A 23,109-nucleotide genomic window follows, 5' to 3' on the forward strand; every position below is an offset into this window, starting at 1 on the left:
CACTGGACTATCACGACAGTTATGACCGAAGAGGGCTCTAAACCTACCTTCATACATGAGTTTTGTCGTAAAATACTCATCGGATTCTGTCAGTGCTTCGTCCTTGTCCACCTCCAGGAGGTCCGCGAGGCGAGTGATCGACACCTCCAGGGAGCAGAGCGAGCCTGTTTTACAGTATTCCATTCCCAAAGGAGGGAATATTTCAGCTTTCACTTTATACAATGTCTGGGCAAGACAGAGAGAAAGAAAAGTACAAAGGGAATGTATTCAAACAATGTTAGAAACAGTATGTAAGGCAAATGTGGTATCGCCAGCAGATGGGCGAGGACTGAGGTGATACCTGCTTGTCAGCCGCTGAGGTCTAGGTTAGTTGAGAAGCACCCGGAACTGTTTCTCTAAACAACCCCTGCTGTATGCATTTGCTCCTGGGAAGTCCTAGCTCAAGGGCCTCGAAGCTTTTCTAAAATATGAACACTTTCAGCTCCACACAACGGAAGAAGGAATGCTACGACTCTCCATATGCCCATCCTCCAGATTTAACAGTTTATTCGAAAGTTTGCTTCATCTACCTATCTGTGTTTATTTGCCTGAGATACTTTAAAGCAAATTCCAGACAACCTGCCATTTCACCCCTATAGACTTAAGTACGCATTTCTAAAAAATATGGTAGTTCTCTTCCCAAAAAACAATGTCATGATCTCAACTAGCAAAATGAACAATAATGCCTCGGCATCATCCAACACTCAGTCCATCACTGACTTTCTCCGGGACCTGTTCTCAATGGCTGTTCACACTTACCTCTAACATCTGATCACTGTCCAGAACAAAGAATCAAAGCAGACCTGCCACTCTACAGGTGACATAGGCTTAACTGCCAAACGCAGGGACGTTGCTAGTTCTATTTATAAAGCCAAATATTCCTTCATTTAGTATTATAGGATTTGCAGTGTAAGTCTATTGTAAAAGGTTTTCTGTTGGAACTGTAAAATGTTCAAAGAAAAATGATTTCAGAATTTTGAAAAGAGCACTCCTAAGCCTAATGCCAACATAATAATTTTCCTGGGAGTTAACAAGGCAACGTTTACAGTCCTTAGTCAGGCCTTTCTAAGGGATTTTCATACCAAACACCCAAATCAATCTGTTTGGAGACGGGAAACTTCTATCTGTCAGAAGAGAGGCCAGGCTGGAGTTTGACGACAGGGCTTTCTGACTCCAATGGCATCAAAGATGAGGCCTAAGGACCTTCCGCGGACTCAAAGCACACATACAAGACCCATCCAATGGGAGGAAAGAGACGTTTACTGGAGGGGAGGGGAGGGGAGGGAAGGCAGAGGCAGTTAGATGAAGGAAAGTGGCAGTAACAAAGGGCTGGTGTCAAAGCTCTCTGCTCTTCAGAAGGCTGCGGGGGCGCAGTCAGTCCTGAGCGTTTCTGAGCCCGGGGAAGGAGAGCGCGAGTTTTACTCGGTGAGTGGACGGAAACGCGGAGTTACAGAGTGATAAACCTTAGCTTGCTCCCCGTGTACAGCCCTGCCCACTGCTTTCTGCCTGTGTCTGAAAGAAGCGGGTGTGTGTGTGTGTGTGTGTGTGTGTGTGTGTGTGTGTGTGTGTGTGTGTGTCCGTGTGTCCGTGTGTGCACGCATGTGTGTGTGTGTGTGTGTCCGTGTGTGCACGCATGTGTGTGTGTGTGTGTGTGTGTGTGGAGAAGCACTGGGCCGCAGAGCGAGCGGTGAGGTGCCCCCTCACCTGACGGTGCTGTTGGGGCTGCAAGAACAGTGTCTACAAATAACACACCTCTGCAGAAATCAGCTCTAACAGTTATGATCACCTGACTTTCGACAAAGGTGCCAAGACAACTCAACGGGGAAAGAATATAGTCTTTTCAAGAACGGTGCTGGAACCAACTGGACAGCCACACACGGGAGGGAAAATCTGGACCCTACCTCTCCCACACACAAAAATTAACTCAAAGTAGGCTGCAGACCTAAATGAAAGAGCTAAAACAATAAACCCTTAGAAGAGAACACAAGAGGAAATCTTTCGGACTTTGGGTTAAGCCACGATTTCTCAGCTCTGACACCAAAAGTACAAGCAATAAAAGAGATTGATAAGCGAGGCTTCATCAAAATTAAAAACTTTTTTTTTTCCATCAAGGAAGTGTGAAGACAACCCACAGACTAAGAGAAAATATTAGGGACTTGTATCTAGAACACTTACAACTCAATAAAAAAAGACAAATAACCCAATTCTAAAAATGGGCAAAGGATTTGAATATAGATTTCTCCAAAGAAGATACACAATTGGCCAATAAGCACATGAAAGCATGCTTAATATCACTGATGTTGTTAGGTGCCATCAAGTCAATTTCTACTCATAGCAAGTCCATGTGACAGAGTGGAACTGTCCACAGGATTTTCTAGGCTATAATCTTTACGGAATCAGATGGCCAGGTCTTTTCTCCTGATGGGACACTGGGAAGGTTCAAATGGCCAACCTTTCCATTAGCAGCCAGGTGCTTAACCGTTGTGCCACCAGGTCTCCTTAATATCAAACATTAAACCCGTAGCCATCAAGTCAATTCCAATTCATAGTAACCCTGTAGCCATCACAAATGAATCCACTTCACACCCACCAGAATGACTACTACAATCAAAACCACGGACAACAAGTGTTGGTGAGAATGTGGAGAAATGGGAACTTTTATACACTGCTTGTGGGCATGTAAAACGGCACAGCTGCTCCGGAAACAGTCTGGCAGTTCCTCAAGATGTTAAACATAGTTACCATACGACCCAGCAATTCCACGCCTAGGTATTTGCCCAAGAGAAATAAAAACGTATGTCCACACAAAAACTTGTATATGAATGTTCACAGCAGCATTATTCATAATAGCCCCAAAGTGAAAACAACCCAGATATTCATCAACAGATGAATGGATAAACAGAATGTAGTGTATCCAAACAATGGAATATTATTCGGCCATAAAAAGGGATGAAGCACTGATACACGCTTTGACATGGATGAACCTTGAAAACATTTTGCTGAGTCGAAGCCAGTCACAAAATACTCCCTATTACATGATTCCATTTACATGGAATGTCCTGAAGAGGTGAATCCACAGAGACAGACTTGCCCAGTGATTAGTGTTTGCCAGGGGTTGAAGGGAGAAGGTAAACGGCAGTGACTGTAACGAGTACGTTTCTTTTGAGAATGATGAAAGTGTTCTAAAATAAGATTACTGTGACAGCTGTAAAACTCTATAAATACACAAAAAAAACACTGAATTGTACACTTTAAATGCATGAACTTTATGATGTATAAATTATATCTCAATAAAGCTGTTAAAAAGTGGTCCTCAGACTAGTTCTGAAAAGAGCAATCCACCAGATACTGTTCTCTGATCGTTTGCTCAGATTGCACAGTTGCAAAGGAAAATTCTTTCTGTCCTCTTAGTTTGAAAAGGAAGAAAACGGAAAGAAACTCTGCTAAGCAGTCGATCATCACCTGCAATAAGCAAACCAGCTGAGAGGTATGCCAACTCTTCACGACACCACAACCCAACGCTCAACTCCTGTGAACACAACAGAAAGGTATCTGTGTGCACCACAAAAAGACAGATGACGCTAGTCGTTAAGTGTAATGCTCTAAGGCTAATCAGGAGAGTTAAACAGAACATAATGGTCAAACAGAGTCTGGGTTGGAACAATGCAGAGAAGAAGCCGCTAACATCAAGAGCTAGAAACACAGTAATAGGGAGAAGGAAATATCACAAAGTTGTACATTTACATACAGGTTTGCCTAGCAATGATCCAATCATCTCACTAAAGGAGATGTACAATTACATCTACTCACCTAGCTTAGGGGATTCTTAACTCTACATCTCAACTGGCATCTACCAAGAGATACGTAGGTTACAGGAAAATCTTCAGAATACTAAACAAGCAAATCGCTATAGCACTTGCGGTTTTTCAACAACTGGAGACATGCTTTATAAAATAATGCCTCTGAGTAGTGGCTAAAGATCAAGATGAAATGGCTCTAAGAAATATTTCCAGAAGTCACTCAGTGGAAGTATGGAAGAGAAAAGGAATCTTGGTCTTTACATAAACGCTAATCCCAGAGGCGCCACTGGAGTGCACACAGAGCAGGCAGATCGTCTGAAAAGGCCCGTGGTTTGAAAATACAATTATTTCACTGTCCCAAGTACTCACTCTTCCTCAATCCCTTGTTTCACTATATTGAAAGATTTTGCCTATTCGATTTGTCAGATTACAAAGAATACGATGTCACATTTTATTGTAAGACCCCTTTCCCAACGCCCGCCGCACCCTCAAAATAATACAATACGTACAAAAAAATTCTCCACTTGGAATTCATAAGTGTATGGCTGTAAGGAGACAGACAGCTGCTCTTCGGAAGCTGGGGTGAATCGGACCGAGAAGCGGCAGTGCAGGGCAGGGGGCGGCTCCCGCGTCCACTTCAGCTCCCAGACGAAGAACACTGACTGCCGGCTGTGGACGCGCTGCAAGAAGAGCCGGCCGTCATTGGAGACCAATGCACCAACCCGCAGAGCAAACAAGAATGCCAGCTAGAGACGCATCCCACGCAAGGAAACGTGTGTGTCCACCAAGCAAGCCCGTGTCACAGGACGCCCGTCTGTGGGCGCTGGGGTCCTGCCCACCCACCACTGCCCAGGTCCCCCTGCCTGGCCTGGCTCCCCACAGAAGACTGCAAAGAGCTGGGAGAAACATCTTTACTCTGTATGATTCCATAAGCTCCACAGCACAGGGGATCATTAAAAAAGCTTAAAGAATATTTATTAGTATATAGGTATCCCAAAACAGGGGAAAATGTCGTCAACCAATTAAAAAGTACGTATTTACACCCATGCCAATTATTTGATATTGAATGTTAAGTTCCTTTAAAAACCAGCACCACCTAGCGAGTGGCCTGAACACCGGTGACAGGCTCGGGGGAGACTGGAAATTCGCCAAATACTAGCGGCGGAAAATTTCTGAAAATGCTCAAGACGCAGACATCCATTAACGCAACGTTTGATCTTCCAAACAGCATATCTCTCTAAAAACAATTTTTTGAAAATGCTGAAGACACTCAGCATGTTATCTCTAAAAAGACATGCAAACAATGAGGAGAAGCAGCCCCTTCAGGGTTCAGCCCGACAGTGAGAACACAACCACGACTCCTTTAGAGAACTCCACCATCACTTAGGAAGGCTGCCTTCTGGCCCATTCCGGGGTCATTACAGGCAGCACAGAGTCACCACTCCCACAGGGGGGGACAGCGTCCATGCAGTCAACACGAGATTCAAGAATAAACTGGTGTTTATATAAATCTGTGTATAGAATAGGACACATTTAAGACTGAATTCTTCTAAAGCTACAGCCACAGAATGGAGCGTGAACACGCACACTGTGCCCAGCAAAGTCCAGCTCTGGAGAGGTCTTCAGGAGCGTGAGCTCTTACTGATCACCAGTCAGATTTTTCTATACATTTAAAGGCTCAGTCTGAAAACGCACTCCGCCACACAGTATCAGAACACTGTGGACACTACAGCGTGGCGCTCTCGCCCTCCGTTTACCTGCTGGGACTGGGTGTTCAGCGGCACTAGCTGCAGATCAGCACCACCACCAGTATCTACGAGACTACTATCTGAGAGCCGGAAGTCCAGTTCTGACAAATTCTGGACACAGATTTGAATGTATTTCCTAAAACAGAAAAACAAAAACGTGTAATTTCTACATTTAAGAACTTTATTAAATACGTGTTGGCTTTGTTAAGAGGATCTTAGCTCTAAGTGTCAGAAAGAGTAAATCTCTTTAAACAAGGATTAGCACACGATCATAACAGATCTTTGTAAACATATTAATAGACTGCAACAGTTATGTAGGAAAGAGATATTAATGACAGAACTGCTTTTAAAAAAATGATTACTCATTGAGAAACTAAATGCAGATTTTACTTGAATTTCCATTTCATGTAAAGAAGTTCTGAAAAGCCAGCCTTTAATAAAGCATCTCAGGTTCTGTTACAGACTCGCCGCGTTTTTACCATTAATACTTCTAGATGCCAAGAGCATTTATCGGGTAGGTGCCAGGGATGCTGCTCAGCATCCTACACTGCACAGGATGTAAACAGGTGACGACCAAGAATCCTCCAGCCCTGAACGTCCAGGGTGGTGACCATGAGAAGCCCTGCTCTAGAGGTAACTGCCAAGGGACAGGTAACACAGGGCACAGAGGAATAGTTAAAACCATTTGAGGATATGATTCAGCCAAATTCAGAATGGCCCAGTGGTCCAAGTTCAGCGACAGGTCAATGGCTTAAAAAATGGGGAAGGTGGACAAAGGGGCGGGGAGGAGGGATGAAGAGAGACTAAGGGAGGTAATAACCAAATGGGGACTTTGCTTGGATCTCAGATCTAACCAACCAACCATAACAAGTCATTGGGCCAGTTGGGGAAATCTGAATCTGGATTAGGTGTTGGAGGATACCAGGGAATTGTGGCTCATCTTAACAGGCGGCCAACGGCGTTGTGACTGTGTAAGAAACCACCCTGACTGTTAGTAATGTGTGTTTACAGGTAACACGACATGGCAGGCGGCCGGGGAGTGCCCCAAAATACTTCCGGAAAAAAAAAACTGTTCAAATGCATCACAAGTTCATTTCTCCCTCAAAGTTTGCTTTTTTCTCACGGAGAAAGAAAAGCGTAAGCATTAAAATCATCTTTGTCAACTGAAAGCAGCAAATTCTAAGCAACAATGGACTGTGTATAACCACACAGTCCATCATCATTTTTAAAACAAAAAATTGGTGAAGACAGGCTTCTTTATTCTCTATATCCTGAGAGGTGGGTTAAGGAAATCAAATTATCCCGAGAGGCCCCAACCCCCCACCTAAATGTATTCTCAGTATTTGCGTCTTCCTTCACTAAAGCCAAGCTCTGAAAAACAAGAATTTCCACATAAGAGAGTCTCGGAGAAGAGTCCGGGGCTGCTACGGGGAGCCTCCTTACCGTGTTCCAGCTGACAGCAAAGAGTGTGTGGTCTGGAATGGCACGCTGAAGGTCAGCGCGATGACGGTCGAGTAGATGGACCACGGGCAGTCAATGGACAACTGAAGAGATGAGAGGACGTGTGTTGGCCACACAGACGTCACAGCCCACCGCCACCACACTGGTCCCAGACATTCTATTCCGCTTTTCCTGATCATCACTCATCAAGTGAAGCCCCCCTTAAACACAGGCACAAACTAACAGACGTGAGAAACTGGCCGAGAGCCCGTGAGTCCCCGAGAGGCCTCAACAGTACGGCACAGACGCGCAGGCCCAGCGGAAGGTCCACGGTATGTTCTCACATACGTGGCCAACGTGCTTTTAAAGTCACGTGTGTCGAGATTATGCTACTCAGTCATTAACCACTCCATAATCAAAAGCGTTATCTAAACATTTAATCCCTATGGGGCTGAATACAGTAACTGAGAACCAATCCCATCTGGGGGCGTACTACAGGCAAAGCTATCACTTCCTTTAAGGGCAGGAACCAGGCCTCAAGCTTCACTGTATTTCCCACGGGAAACACATGACTACAGTGAGTACAGAACATCCACTCATTTAGCACGGACTCTGGGCTCTTCTATGGCAATCAGTATCCCTGCCTCTGAATCTGTGTCTGAGGTAACGAGGGAAGAGACGTTCTCTGTCCATAGACTTTCAGGATATTACTGTTCTTTTGGCGTTGCCCTGTTTGACACTCCACGCCATGGTCTCACCCCCTCTCTCCCCTACTACTCTGCTTTCTGTGTTTCTGTCGTCCACACTCAGGTGCTCAGCAGAGTGCTCAGAGCTGTAACTGGTGAAACAAAGCACGGAGGCGCTCTTGCTCAACCGCGATGACGGCAGCACATTTCACGAGCTGACTTACTGAGGCTGCTGAACAAGGCCACACAGCTGTCAAATACCTTTCAACGAGGCCACCAATAAGGCAGACAATGACAAGGCTCGGCCCTTGCTAAGCTTGATCTGATGTTCAGCGGACAAGGACGGAAGCATGCCATTTCACTGCACGCTCTGGCCTCCTGCCTAGACATGCAGGCTGCTAATCCCAGTAACACCCCACCCCCCGGTCCTAAGCGTCCACTCCAGCCCTTACAACACCTCTTCTTTCCCTCTTGAGTTGGGGTAGAAGTCAGAGCCAGCTTCTGTCCCTGGAAGACGCACCTGCTGTACGAAGGGATACGCACTAAGCACAAGGAGAGCTGTGGTGTCAGGGATTAGGGACCCACAACTTCCCAGCGGCCATCCCTCATGTGTCGCCCCTGGGTCGCTAAGTGCTTCCCTACCAGGCCAACAAGTAGCAGCCGCTGCCGATGCCTTACTTTGTGGTCTGTGGTCACCATGCAGTGGCTGGCTGTCGGCTTCTCCGGACAGCTCCACCGGGCCCCTCTCTGGGCCGGCTGGTCGCTGTTCCCTCTAGCTGCTGGAGCCGAAGGCGGAGAGAGAACGTCCAGCTCAAACTCGATCAGGTGGTACGCGGGTGCAGCCGGCAGGCTGATGCTCGTCACCCTCCCTGAGGACTGAACCCTGAGTGACGCGTCTGAAGACTTCTCTGTGGGAAACAGAAAGAGCTGTTTCAAACCATTCCCTGTGCTTCAGGCTCTCTTCCTCAGAGCAGGCGAGGGCTCCAGCAGTGAGCTCCCCGCAGGGTTCTCACTGCTCCTGCTCCAGGAAGGATGAGTCTAGGAAGGGCTGAGGCGGGAGAAAAGAGGCAGGAAAACCAAGAACCAGAACCAGCCCAGGACAGGGCAGCCCCGCAGTAAAGTGGGACGGAGCAGCAGGCAGGAGCCCAGGCAGCTGTCACCGTTTGCAGCCAGAAAACAGAAAAGGGGCATTTCTCACTGGGCGGGCCACCCCCCAACCAGTCATCAATCACCCCAGAAAGGGAGCAGAGGGTCCCTCCCTCTCTGTGCCCCATGGCGAGGGACTCGGGGGGAAGAGGCTCCGAGGGTTAGGGCATGGAACCAGTGCCTCAAGCAGCTGACTCGTTCTTGTTTTTCGGTGTTGGTAGGGGAGAGGTGGGGAGAAGCTGAAGGTCAGCAGGCCCAGGTCACAATGCTGCGTCACATGGCCACAGCCACGGAGCACAATGAACTGCTCGTGGTCGCTCCCTCCCAAATGCAGTGCCACGCCCAGGTTCATCATCCACTATGGCACTCCCGGGATACAGTCACGGGGGAGTGGCCTTCAGCTGCCACCTGAACTACACGGGGCACAGGAAGGGCACAGCAGGCTGAATTCATGGGCACGGTGATGCCCCCGCGCCTGCATCCTCACAGGCCATGACAGTGTCTAGAGGACACTATGAGACTTCCCCACATCCGGACGCACTCAACGGCGGGGCCAAACGCCTTACCTCCTGTGTTAGAGTAGATGACTGCTCTGTTCTCTGCGTGACACAGGATGAGCATGGCTTCCGCATTGCTGACCTGGAGACTGTCCCCGTTTTTTACTGTATAGTGGCCAGTCGTGACAGTGAACTTGACCTTCTGAGGAATGCCAGCCAAAAGGCTATCTAAAGGGAAGAAGACGGCAATCAGCATCACCATCCCCTAGAAAACAGGATCAATGACCTACCATAAAGTTCAGGGTGCTCTGTTTCTTTCACTACTAAAGATACTCCTTGAATTCGCCCAATTCCCATTCCCTTCTGCACTAGCCTTTCACCTGACTTATGTGGATGCCAGGGTTATGGAAAGTGCTGGAACAAACAGAAGCCTGTCAGCCTGAGGGGGTCTTATCCCCACACTAGGCCTCCAGTTAATGAGAGGGAATCGGAGCATGAGGCTAAAGAACAGTCTACGAAGAGTTTCCGCCCACTTTTCCAGTTGCGGGCTCAGATCTTTGGTTCAGAAGAAGCTGGGCTGTAGCTATGGCTACATGTGCTCCTGAACAAGGGTGGAGGGGCCGGAAGGGTGGAGATTTCTGATAATGCTGCTCCAGGGAGGGAAGGCGGGGTGGGGCTAGAGACAAGAAGTGAGAAGGGGAGAAAAAGCAGACAAGAGGCCAAGGGATGAGAGAGGCAAGAGGCCTAGAGAGGTCCGGAGGCCACTGCACAGGACCGAGGTTACACAGGGGAGAGGTCACGCAGGGCCATGCCTCCCGGGCCCTGCAGGCACAGAGTACTGAAGGCTGGCCCTTCTGACAAAACGCTCTCTGATGAAAGGCTCCTTCGCCTGCCTGGTGTACTCAACATCTGAGGTCTAACCCTTGGCTGGTGGCCATGGGCCCAGCTTGAAAGCAGAAGAGTGGGGAGGATGGGGCGATTCAATAGAAAACATGCTTTCCTTGACTTTTTCCCCTAAAGGAAGAAACAAGCAAATGAATACATCACGTCTGTCCTTAACAATGGAGACTTTTACTCACTGGTGTTTTAATTCAATGTCATGCGGTCTTTAACCATTTGTTTACACAAATTCCTACTCTTCGGACCTACCAAAAAGGACAGCAGCTTTGAATTTCACAAATGTCTTAGCAGTGAGTTTAGTTTAATCAACGCTTTCAAAGGAGAAGGCTTCTGATCAAAAACTAGAACACAACGAATCTGGCGTTTAGCCTTTGAAATGGAACTACAAGCAGGAAATGATATATACTAAACTTTCTGCAGTTGACACAGCTGATATGTGGCCCATTTTTCTTATTTTCAGAGACACCATGCTAACTAAACCTAACAGTCGGCAATTACAGGAAAGCTAATACTCAGATGAACAAAATCCTGACAGCCGGTCAGTTCCGAGGCGAAGTTTCCACCATGCTAACCAACAGGTCTCTCAAAAGCACTGGGAACCCTGGCTTTTAGGACGCCCTCTCATCGCACGCCGGTCCTCCGGGTGGGGGGGAGCGCGACGTAAAACGAAGCAGCAGCACAAACCCTCCCTCCCGTGCCCAGGCCGACTCACCAGTGAGGGGCTCCACATGGAGCTGGGGCTCCTGCGAGTACACATCATACTGCACAATGGGGTAGACGTGAGGGAGCACAAACCATACGGGGCCCACCGAGGCACACAGCTGCCTGAGCGTGTAGGTTCCAGGTTCTCTGGCCTAGAGTCAAAACGCAGCATTTGGAAACATGTCAACCCTGTTAAAAGGATGAGCTCCCTAAGGGAGCACTGTGATGCTCAGAGTATCTGGGGTTTGGACTTCCCCTCTATCTATGGTCATCTGAGTAACTGAGGCTTAAATCCCGCCTTCAAGCTTCTAAAAAGGTATTTTCAATGTTAGCAACTTTATATGTAGCATTCGCTCCTGAATAAGCACTTAAGGGAAACGTTCAGTACGAGACTTAAGACCTGCTCTAAGACTAGACTCAAAACACATATCAACTTTCCACTGGCCAAGTCCTTGTGAGTTAGCGGAGCGCAGCAGTGCTGAAGACACGCTGCACTGGGGAAAGGTTTATGGCAGAGTGAGTCAGAAGCAAATGTCCTGACATCCAAGCAGCCACAAAAGGAAAACAAGGTTTAAGGTGAAAGCATGGCACGTATTTAACAAGCAAGGATGGTGCATTTTTAATACCCGGGGAAAAGGCTAACCAAATCCAGTGAGAGCAGACTTATCTACGGTAAGAACTTCGTTCAAACTTTATCAGCCTCATTAAAACTGCATAAATCAGAGGGGTTTTAAATGCTGTCTCTTGTTCTCAAGGGCACAGATATAAACCAGGTAAGAGAACAGAGGCCTCCCCCAGCTCTCGGCCCCACATAACTCTCACAGGCTCAGGGCCCCTGCCTCACTGCCTCCACGTCACTTCGCGATCGGACGCACCTGAGTCCTGAACAGGACCTTATTGGGCCCAGGCTCCAGCGTCACCCTGCTGCACCTGAGCGCGTGGGCCCCGTCCTCCAGAGCCAGCCCGGAAGGCACATCTAGGGAGGAGCCGCTCTCCTGCCTCCTCAACAGCATGTGGACGTTCTTGCAGATGATCCCCGTGCTGTGCAGGGAGTGATCGGACGGACTTCGCTCAGACATCTCGGACAGCTCCAGTGCCGGCAAGCTGTTCTGGGACGCGGGGAAGGGGGCAGGCTCCTGGGGAAAGGTGATGATGCCGTTGGAGGTTCTGTGCTTGGTGAGCCACTCGGCAGTCTTGCGGTGGTTGTTCTTCTCGATGCTGAAGTGAACGTTGGCAGCGATCTGCTCCACGTGGATGGGCACAGGCATCTGGCTCCAGAGAGTTATCTCAACAGACAGGACGCCGCCGACATGGACCACGGCATTAGACGGGTCGAAACGCAGACTCTTCAGTTGTGCAAAAGAATGCATCGGCAACACGATTTTATGGCCTGTAAAGACACAGTAACACGTTCTGGTTCCCAAGTACGGCTTCCAGCTGGCCCAGGAGCTCCCCTGCACGGCTAGCCCGTCAGTGGAAGGGTGCTCAGCGTGAGAAAGGAGAGCAGAGACGTGCAAAGACACTCCACAACTCCCTAACCTCACGCCATCTTCCCACACCCAGCAGAGTCATTCTGCCAAAAGCAGAATATAAACAAATGCCTAGACAACTCCTGGAAATCAGGAAATCTGAAGAAATTAAGGTTTCCAAATTCTGTTTTGGCAAACCTAAGAGAAATGCAGATAATTCACCTATCAATTTTAAAAATACAATTTGTAAGTAGTCCCCTTCCTAGAGTTGTCTCAAGGAATTCCAACACATTCCCACCTACCCAAAAAACCCTCAAGTAAAGATGCCCAAATCCCCCCTGGCATAATAGGAAACAACTCTGGTGTTTACAGTCCACGAAGCCAGCAACTGAAGCAAGGAGCCTGCCGGCCCTCCCAGGAGAGAGCTGAATCGTCCAGCTGTTACCACGAAGGGTGAACATCCCACTGCCCCTTCCAGGCCCTGCCTCCCTGACCTTCTACAAGCACCTAGTTTCATCTAGAAAACCCACACAGCTACAGACCCGGGCAGTATTAAGCAAATGGTAATCAACACAAGGACGTGCTACAGATCAGAATAAACAGTGGACAACTGCGGACGTGTAGGGAGCTCTGGAAGGAGAAGCGTAACTCAGACAGTCCCTCCACACACCAAATGTGGCCACGCACAGCACCGCCAGTGACCAGCCCAGGCACATTAAAGAGTCTGCAAAGGCAGACAATCACTTCACGACGCTCCTGTTGCTGAGAACCACACTCGCTCTACTCGCGGGAAATCCACCGCAGCAGCCAACGACCACATCAAGCTGGAGCCACAGCCCGTGGGAACACTTGTTCCAGGGTGGTTAGTGACTACTTTTAAACGAGCACGCTCCTTGGTAAACTAAATACAAGGGGGTAAACTTTACAATAAATTTCATCACACCACACAGCATCACCAACGAAGTACACTTGCCAAAATTTTTAACCTGAATCTAAGCCTTTCAGATCTAACTTCCAGTTAATGCTACAATGAGGAAACAATCAGACAAATTGCAGAACATGGGACCGTCTATCAGACCACTGGTTCAATGCCCTTAAAAAGTCCATGTCTCACAACCCAAGTGACCATCCTCTGGGAACTGGACAAACACAATGTGTGGTGCCGTCATACAATGGGTGTTACTCAGCCATAAAGAGAGAAGACATCCTGATCCATGCCACCACATGAATTAGCCCTGAAAATAGTGTGCTAAGTGAGAGAAGCCAGTCACAAAAGACCACTGTATAACTCCATTTATGGGAAAGTCCAGAACAGGCAAATCTATTGAGCTAGAAAGTAGGTCAGTGGTTGCCTGGGCTGGGGAGGTAGGGAAGAAATGAATATGGGGCTCTTTTTTGGGGTGATGAAAATGTTCTAACACTGACTGTGCTGAGGGCTGCACAACTGTGAGGATATACTAGAAGCCACTGAATTGTACACTTCAAAAGAGCAGACTGTATGGTCTGTGAACTACATCTCAATAAAGCTGCTGTAGGAAAAAACGTCAGTGTCTTGAGATATAGAAGAAGAGCAATGGGAAGAATTGTTTAAATTAGAAGACCAAATGCAACACGGGATCCTTGACTGGACTCTATTAAAAAATAATTTACAATAACATTTTTTGAGACAATGAGGGAAATTTGAAATATGGGCTAATTAGCAGACGACACAAGAAACGCGCTAGAATTCTCTGGGTGTGGTAACACTCGTGCGGTTAGGACAACGTCCTCACTTTTGGAAGATGCACGCAAACCTGTTTCAGGTGAAGTATCACAGTGTGGTCTGGAAGTCTCTCTGAAGTTCAGCAAAATGAAAAAGTGTAAAAAGAAAGCAAGCTATAGATCCATGTTTGTTGTGTGGCAAAATACTGACAGTTGTTGAATCTAAGTGATTGGTATATATTGTATTATTCTCTTCACTTTTCTGAATATTTTAGAAGTTCTATAATAACAAGTTTAAAACATCAGTCTTACCTGGGCTGTCTGTCTGCTGGCTGGCAAAGCTGAGGATCTCTTGGCAGAAGTATTTCCTTTCCTCATCTGTTAAGTGACAATCGCTGGCTAAGAGGCTACTGGTCTGCAGGTAGCTGAGTGGAGAGTTAAGGGCGCAGAACGACTTTCAAAGGCCCTTAGAGCCTTCAGAGCATACCCACAGGTCTTTCTTTTTTCCTTACGTTATTAGGAACCCGAAGGCAGATCAAGTATGTTGGTCAGGCATTTAATTCATACTATACACATACTACACTCTACACACGTGTACATTAAACCCACTGCCGTCGCGTCGGTTCTGACTCACAGCGACCCTACAGGACAAGGTAGGACTGCCCCACAGGGCTTCCAAGCAGCGGCTGGTGGATTCAAACTGCCGACCTTTTGGTTAGCAGCCGAGCGCTAAGCCACTGCACCACCAGGGCTTGTACACATGTGTACAAAGTAGTATTTTTAGTTATTAGGGGCTTGTTAAACACTCAACTGGGGGTAGTGTCGCTGTAAAAACAGAAAGCAATTTTCCTATTTTGTGAAAATATTAAAGGATACTTTTCAATCTGTCCAAGGTGTTTCTGACACTCGGCCAACTGCTTCCTGGTGTGCGTGACGGGCAGGGCCCAGCCCTCGGCCAGGTAGTTTTTCAATGCTCCCTGAAGGTACAGCTCTGCCTTCTGTGGAGACTTCTTCCTCCTTGCAAAGCCAACGAACAGAAGCTTTTGTCACGCTCACGATAATAACAAACGTAGACAGCATCTTTCCTGACTTCTTCTCCACCCTTTGTCACCCAACACTGTGATGGAGGTACCATCTTTAGACACTCTTTCTCTGCCTTTTCTTCCTTATCTGAGAAAGAATACTAACACAAAAGTATTTAATCTGACCCCGAGGTAAAGATCTCAGAACTGGGCCCCTGGTGACAGCCCTGCCTACCACTGCTGTCTGGCCTATATACCAGTCGAAGGACTTTCACTGCTGAATCTCACGATAAGGAAGTGAGGCCATAGCTCACGCTTTCATCTGACAGACAAGAAAGCCAAGAATAAAAGAAGCTGAAGGATCTGTCCACAGGTACATAGCGAGCAAGCTAGCGACGGAGCTGCGAAACCTGGGCTCAGTGCCATACTCATGAAGATGCATCAGCACAGACGCAGTCTCTGTGCCCAGCTGAGGGGGACAGCCGACTCTGAGCCCAGCAGAACATGGAGTGGGCTTCAGAGGCTTTCAGAGAGCTCTGCAGGATTAAAACAGCAACACACATGACCCATGAGACAGTCTCAGTCCAATTTAAACTCCGAAGATGCTCAGGATAAAAACAACGCAAAACTGAAAGCACAAGGTGGCAGGAGCTTGCCAGAGCCTGGGTGACAGTGTGGACTCTCACCCTGCCGGAAGACTGGGACTGCTAGCCTGTGGGATAGAGGCCAACACGAACGAGCACTCATGCTCTCTAGGCATCCTTGGAGATATCCCAGCTTCGCTCCTCTACTCACGCGGCAGTGAAAGTTTAAATCCTCAAATAAATTCTCAACTTAAATGTTTAAACCTACCAAACTACCTAGTTTTCCCAGATGTGCATGCCCTCTCCACCCGGTTTCTTAAAGGGGTTGGAATCTCTAATACATCTTCAGTTACTGTCGCCAACAAAAGGCCCATCAACCCTAGACCTGGAAGGGACCCCCAGGCACACCAGTGCCTCCCCTGGAGGCTCCTCGCCAGAGGAGGGAGAGCTGGCGGGCGTGTGGTCAGGCTGGGAACAGGGGCCCGTCTCTTCACCAGCAGCTGCGTGCTCCCTGCAGCTCGCTGCCTCAGAAACCGCTGCTTGTCCTTCCCTGCTAGTGTTCCCACGTGACCAGACTCTCGGCGCTGAAGATACGGTCCCTCTACTCCCTTAACCAGTAACTTATTCCTCAGACACACTAGACGGAGGCTCAGGAGGGCCAAATGCCAGCCCTGACTCTGCCGTTAATTAGCTGTGTGACTGGTTACCTGCTCCGACCACATCTGGAAAACTAAGGGTTCACTCAGACCACCCATGAGTCCCTTTCCAGCCCATTCCCACCAGTGAAAACAAACTAGGCCTTGTTTTATCTAATGAAATAACTATCAATTTCAGATTTCAAAATATTATTATTAAAAACATTATTTCAAACACATTTTGCATGAAAATTATTGCGTGAAAAATTTAAACAAACATCTTTTCTGCATAAAATTTATAAAGCTTTCCAATACTTTGAAACAGCCAAGGTTTCTTCGCTTAGACAGTCTTATTTTATCCAACCTGCTAAGAAGATGTGAAATTTCAAGTCTTTTCCCTGGACTGAAACTCCAAAGCTGGAACTAGAGTGGGAATATACACAGCAGTGGTACACATCCATCAGTCTCAGGCGGCCCCTCCCTCAGGCTCTAATGCCCACAGTTACTTTGGGCCTTGAGGTTCTCAATCCACCTAAGAAGCATTTTATATAAACTAGAGAAAATGCTATACAGTAAAATATGTAAGAGTCCGCACCCCACTTTCCTTGTCACTAATTAACCTCCTCAGAACTCTGACTAAATAAAAGAACCTCAAAGCCCAGTAACACTTGTCAAGAGCAACAAGCTAAAACCTCTCTATTTGGTTTTCAGACTAGATTTAAAAAAAAAGATGATAGTTAACAGATTCTACATTTTCCAACCTACAAATTTATGTACATTTTGTATCAACTCTATGCATAACAAACCCTCTCTTATCATACATGTGAAATGTTTAAGATTCAAAGAAAAGTTCAAGATGAATTACATGTAAAACTCTGCCAAATCCTTTCCGACGAACTTGGCTGATCGGATCCTCCCAATACTTGTGTACATTTCGATGGTGGCATGGGACAAATCCTGTGGAGAAGTAAAAACACATAATTAGATATCTGCATGTTTAATGCTAGACAAATCCTACTACACTCACTTACCCAAAGCGGAAGCCTAAGGCATTGTTATCAATGTAACAGTATTCTTCAATTTGCACCTATTTTTGTGTTATTTGAGTTCTTTAATTTATATAACAGTATATAACTTACATCAATTATGAAGTATATTAGTCAAATATACTTCATACTTTCAGAGAATATTTAACTTTTCAATGTACCTCCCAAGTGTGGGTCACCGTCCTTGATATTTTCCTCACCTGTTTGTGTAACAGTGACAGACTGTTACCAGCTACTTACTATTAAAGGCTCTGGAGTTAACCACGTGTCCAGAGCAAAGCTGACCCACCAAGCTTCTAAGAACACTGCTTCTGATCAAGCATAACAGCTCCGCTCAAGGACAAACTATTTCTTTTTACATAGAAGACTATTCACTATCCTCTCTTAGAATTTCTACTGTACTGAATGAGCAAACACATTTTGAACAAAATTATAAATATTCAAAGATGCTTTTGTGCCTGATTATGGCATCTTGAGCGCTTTTGTGCCTAATTACGGCATCTTGAGTGCTAAGAAACATTTAATGAACAATAATCACTCCACGTTTCATCTACAACTTCCCAGGGTACCAAAAAGGTTTAAAAGGCCAACAACACCAGCTCACTCCCAACCCCAAAGGTTCCATGCTACCCTCCCTAGGGATAGCATAAATCCCCAAGAGACGGCTTTCTCCGCGGTGGAATGTGACCCTTGTCATACTTACTAAGTAGTGTTTTTCAAAAGCTTCCACTGATGATAACGCTTCTTTGAGTTTCTTATAAGGACTCTGAGCTGTGTTGGCTTGAACAAAAAGAAGTAAGACTCCTTATTCATCTCCATTACGTACGCTCGGTCACATGAGTTTACACTGTGTGGGAGACGGCCTCATCTGACTAGGTTGGAGATCACAGACACAGCCATGCCTACTGAACCCCATTATTATCTATCTTCTTTTCCAATTAATATATTCCTGAAGTAGTCTAAGACTTTCATAGAACATTTTCTCTGATCTTTGACTGAGACTAGAATTTTTTTAAACACATATTACAAAAGCTCCAGTGAATCAAATTGTTTCCAAAATGCTTTGAGTGGTCTCAAGTTAAAATAGTGCAATCGAAACATACATTTGCCCCTAAGAATCCTGTAATTTAGTAGGAGCCCTTTCAGCTCATTAGGTAGTCTTTACAATTCTTTAGCACCAATTTTGCTAAATCATACTCTTATTATACTCATACCTAAAGAATTAGTAACATTCCTTTCCAAGTGCTTTATTATCAGGAGTAATTTATTGATCAAAAGAATTTGTCTGGCCAGACTGTTAGAAAAATAGATCGCCCATAAGTCAGAGGGAAACAGGTGGCATATAAACTTCACATGGAGATGTAGAAGGTCATGATCAGCTTAACCACAGGAGAAACTAAAATACATTTACAAAAAACCCTTCCAGTTTCTTAAACTATTTCTAACATTTCATTATGTTATTAAAAGGTAAAACATCTTATATATGAACGCGATTAGCTAACAGTGGGTATAATCTCCCAAACAGTGAATAAGTTCTTAGAACATCAGAGAAACGTGCTGGGTTACAACCAACATTTTCATCACTTTCCACGTCACCACTCACAGTTTGAAAAGTACCTGTTTCCGGTCGCTCAGCTCCCAAACCTGCCAAGAGATCAACTGTCCTCTTGAGGTCCTCTGAGTTGGGCCCTTTTTCTGATGCGAGTCCACACAGATAGCCCAGGGACTTCAACTGTTGCAAGAAACCCACAACTACAGTTAAATGCCATAGAGGAAGCAGAGAGTTCACAAACTGAAATGCACTTAAACTCTAGAAGAAATTTAGCTTTCAAATCAATATAATCCTTCTCTAGAAACAAACATGTATCGTGTAAGGATAATTTCAAACTCCCATCTCCCACACGATAGTTCCCCGCGTGGCTCTGAGGGAGTAACCCTCTGCTGTGCCATCCACTCGCACCCCCAGCACGCCCCAGGCCCAGCCGTCTGTCCCGCTGCACACCGCGGCACCACCCTCCGGCACTCAGTCAGAACCCACTCTGCGTTTCTACTCTCTGGTTCAGGCTTCGCCCCACTTTGCATCCCCTCTCACCCCCGACCTAGGCGTAGAGCCAGGCCTCTACCAAGTGCTTGATAGCTGCTGAATAAATTAATACACACTGGGAAACCACTTCTTCTAGGGCTGCAATTAGACAGGCCTTAAAAGTACCTACACCCATCCTGCTGTGATCTTAGTGAGCCACGCACGCCCTCGGGGCCGGCACGTACTTACCTTCTCCGTGGCGTAGCTCCACAGGCCCACAGTGTGAGCGATGTTGGAGTCCATCTGCGCCCGGTCACAGCAGCCTTCTATCCTCTGCAGCACCTCCAGACAACTCAGGAACACCCAGCAGTCCAGAGCCCCAGGGGGAACGGACACCTGGGAGGGCACACAGGGCCGCTATGCGGTCAACGCACTTCGGACAAAATACCCAAACGCACGTCCCCTAGTTTGCGTTTTCAGAGCTTTCAGACACTCAAGCAGCCACCCACCCTGACGGTGAGATGATCTGCAAAACTCTAGGAGAGAAAAAGGGAGAACTAATAATAATTACATAAGTCCAAACATGGGGAGAAAAGGCATGACCTATTCCAAATGTACTGTTGGCTTTTATATCTCTGATATGATAATGAGTGACTTAGCACGAGTATTACTTCTAATGATGTATTTTTAAAAAGCCCACAAGGAGGCCAACTCTCCTGAGAGGCCCTAAGTTTAAAGACTGATTCCGTCTCTGTTTGAAGAACAGATGCTATGAAAGGAGGGTAGAAGGATGCAAACTTTGACCTCAGATACCTGCCCAGTCATCTTTAAGAAATATCCTGTGCAATCGCAGATGTGTCAACAGAGAGTAGATATTAGACGATTTTTAGGAATTATGTGCTGTTAATTTTTTTTTAGGTGTGGTTGAGTTTTTTAAAAAGAGCCTTTGTTGCTTCGCGATATATACTGGAATATTTACAGATAATAGAGGACGTCTAGAATTTACTTGGAAGATAATCCAAGAGGTGAATGGGACTTAGATGAAATAAGAGACTGGCCAGAGCTGAGAACTGTTGTAACTGGCGACAGGTACCTACAAGTTGATTCTAGCGTCTGCTCTACTTCTGTATATATGTGAGTCTTTACACAGAAAAGCCAACCAAACAAAATAGAAATGTTATCAGAACTACAAAAACATATGCTCATCACAGTCCTAAAATGCACTGTGTCCACATTTCAGCATCTCTGGAACAGGGGCATGCCCGTAAAACATCTTACAACCAGAACTGGCAGGGTGAACTTGTTTCTTGGTGGCACCGGTATCACTGTGTGTCCCCCGACTGGTATTTAGCTTTGGCAAAGTGTGTTAATTGGCGCCATCCAGAAGGGAAAGTTAAGAGGTTAATTCTCACAGTGGACGAGTGAAGAGCTGCAGAAGAAACTGGCGGGTATCCAAATGATGCCCTCAAGACACGCAGGCACAACACTGACTACCTCAAGGCCAACAGCAAAGCATTAAGAAGTAACCAGAAAGAACCAAAGAGTGCCATTAAATGTTCCTACGAAAGCTAAACGGCAAACTCTCTGCATGATAATCAAACGAGCTACTTAAGTCTTTGGAAAAGAAAAATCAGCACAGAAAAAATTACACAAGCTACTTTCACCAAGGTGGGTAGTTTTCTCGTCCACACCAAGGACCGTCTCTGGGGCCCTGGACAGTGCACGGTCCTCACTCAGCTTCCTCGCCAAGGAGACGGGGTGGGCTCTGGGGTCAGGCAATCTGGGGTACTGCTCACCTCACAAGACACTACCACCAGAGGTGCCAATTCTGTGACAGCATCTGCTGAACGTGCCACCTCTCCTCAGGGACAGGGGACACACAGACCTCCTGGGAGATGGAAGGAAGTGCACTGCAGGACCGCATCCAGGGCTTCAGGGGACCACAGTCTTCTGACTCCGAAGAAGCCAAAGAGCAGGAAGCAAAAGCCCAAGAGTCAGAGCGAGGGGCCAGCTGCAGGGGAGAAAGCTGGACTTGGCAGGACCAGGCAGTGGTCAGGTTCAAGTTCACCAGGTTCCAGGAACAGGGTGCCTGCCCCTCTGAGCCGGGGGGCCACTCTCCAGACAACAACCAACCAAAAAAAACCAAACCCGTTGCTGTTGAGTCACTGCCGACTCATAGCGGCCCTACAGGACAGAGCAGAACTGCCCCATAGGGTTCCAAGAAGCGCCTGGTGGAGTCAAACTGCCGACCTTTTGGTTAGCAGCCGAGCTCTTAAGCACTATGCCACCAGGGTTTGCACAGACAACAACAGGAAGTGACAAGGGCAGAGAACAGAACAGCACTCTAACAGGATGGCAGCATATACACACTTGGAAAGAATCGGGAAAGACACACACCAGCATGTTCACAGTGGTAGTGATTACTTTGTGCTGAGATAAGGAACAAAAGTTTTCTTGGTACACTTGTTTTCTGCAAACAGCAAGGACCACTTTAGTAAGTTTGAAAAATATTATGTAAAAAATAGCATCAGTCAGGAGCAGCTTTTCTAGGGGTAAAAAAATTCTAGCTTCATCATCACCAGAGGAGATCAAAACCTGGCCAATGGGAGGCAGCAGCCAGGTCCCTGCTTGCTAACACATGACAGAGAGCACAGAGCACAGGCCACCACCTGTGACTCAAGTGAATGGGCCTGTCATCATGACACAAGATTGCCTCCCAGTAACTAAAAACTGAGCAAAGGCCTGCCGCATCCGTCTCCTCCTCAAAGCCCCGCTGGGCCCCGCTCGGCCGCCCCGCTCCTTTCTGGGAACGCACACCGGTCACCCTCCTTCCGTTCACACTGCTCTGCACTGGTCTCTGTCACCACTTCCTCTCAGGCACTTTAGTGCTTTAACTGCCCCTACTTTCAGAGTTCATTCCCACTTCTTACACGTCTTGTAACACAGCATTTAAAATTTAAATTTTTATTGAAAAAAAGACATGTACATATGAATTTGGTATAGCCTATGATGTCTTACGGAAATCCTGGTGGTGGAGTGGTCAAGTGCTACGGCTGCTAACCAAAAGGTCGGCAGTTCAAATCCACCAGCTGCTTCTTGGAAACCCCACGGGGCAGTTCTCCTCTGGAATCCACTCGATGGCAATGTTTTTGTTTTGTTGCTGTTTAACACTGTCTTATGTCACCTTCTGTAGTGTCGCCTACAAAACCAAAAACTCATTGCCATCAAGTCAATTCTGACTCATAGTGACCCTACAGGGCAGAGCAGAACTGCCCCACAGAGTTTCCAGAGAGCAGCTGGTGGATTCCAACTGCCGACCTTTTGGTTAGCAGCTTGGGCTCTCAACCACTGCGCCACCAGGGCTCCCGTGTTCCCTGCGGTGCTAGCTGACTTACACTGCTGACCTGTGCGTGCACCCCTCCTAGTGCCCATCTAAGCTGTGTTGTCCCAGAGGGGCAGCTGCCCTCCTCCTTCTCTACACAGTGAAAAGGCCCCAGAGCACTCACTCCACGGCAGCCAGACGTTCAGCAGCCGCTCACCTGTGATTCTCAGAAATGTGAATGAAACACGTTTACTCAAACAATGTAACTGTAGTAATACTTTTTTTGCTGCTTTTTAAAAATAAGGTACAAACACATACAGTGAGGAATGGCAAATCCTGCGTTTACAGC

General features: G+C 46.9%; 1 protein-coding gene across 1 annotated transcript in view; it reads right to left on the reverse strand.

Moving 5' to 3' along the window:
• Positions 1-23,109, reverse strand: part of TRAPPC10 (trafficking protein particle complex subunit 10) — a 78,410-nt gene that overhangs the window by 4,710 nt on the left and 50,591 nt on the right. The window contains exons 7-20 of the mRNA XM_023739074.1: positions 19,688-19,834; positions 19,033-19,147; positions 18,119-18,195; positions 17,235-17,326; positions 15,005-15,145; positions 14,441-14,553; positions 11,834-12,348; positions 10,969-11,110; positions 9,426-9,584; positions 8,392-8,621; positions 7,031-7,131; positions 5,597-5,723; positions 4,349-4,519; positions 48-225 (exon numbers count right to left, since the gene is read on the reverse strand). Of these exons, the coding sequence (XP_023594842.1) occupies positions 48-225; positions 4,349-4,519; positions 5,597-5,723; positions 7,031-7,131; positions 8,392-8,621; positions 9,426-9,584; positions 10,969-11,110; positions 11,834-12,348; positions 14,441-14,553; positions 15,005-15,145; positions 17,235-17,326; positions 18,119-18,195; positions 19,033-19,147; positions 19,688-19,834 (2,308 nt within the window). The remainder of the gene's footprint in view (positions 1-47; positions 226-4,348; positions 4,520-5,596; positions 5,724-7,030; positions 7,132-8,391; positions 8,622-9,425; positions 9,585-10,968; positions 11,111-11,833; positions 12,349-14,440; positions 14,554-15,004; positions 15,146-17,234; positions 17,327-18,118; positions 18,196-19,032; positions 19,148-19,687; positions 19,835-23,109) is intronic.

This window comes from Trichechus manatus, unplaced genomic scaffold, assembly GCF_000243295.1.
Source record: "Trichechus manatus latirostris isolate Lorelei unplaced genomic scaffold, TriManLat1.0 scaffold00128, whole genome shotgun sequence".
Classification (NCBI taxonomy): domain Eukaryota; kingdom Metazoa; phylum Chordata; class Mammalia; order Sirenia; family Trichechidae; genus Trichechus; species Trichechus manatus.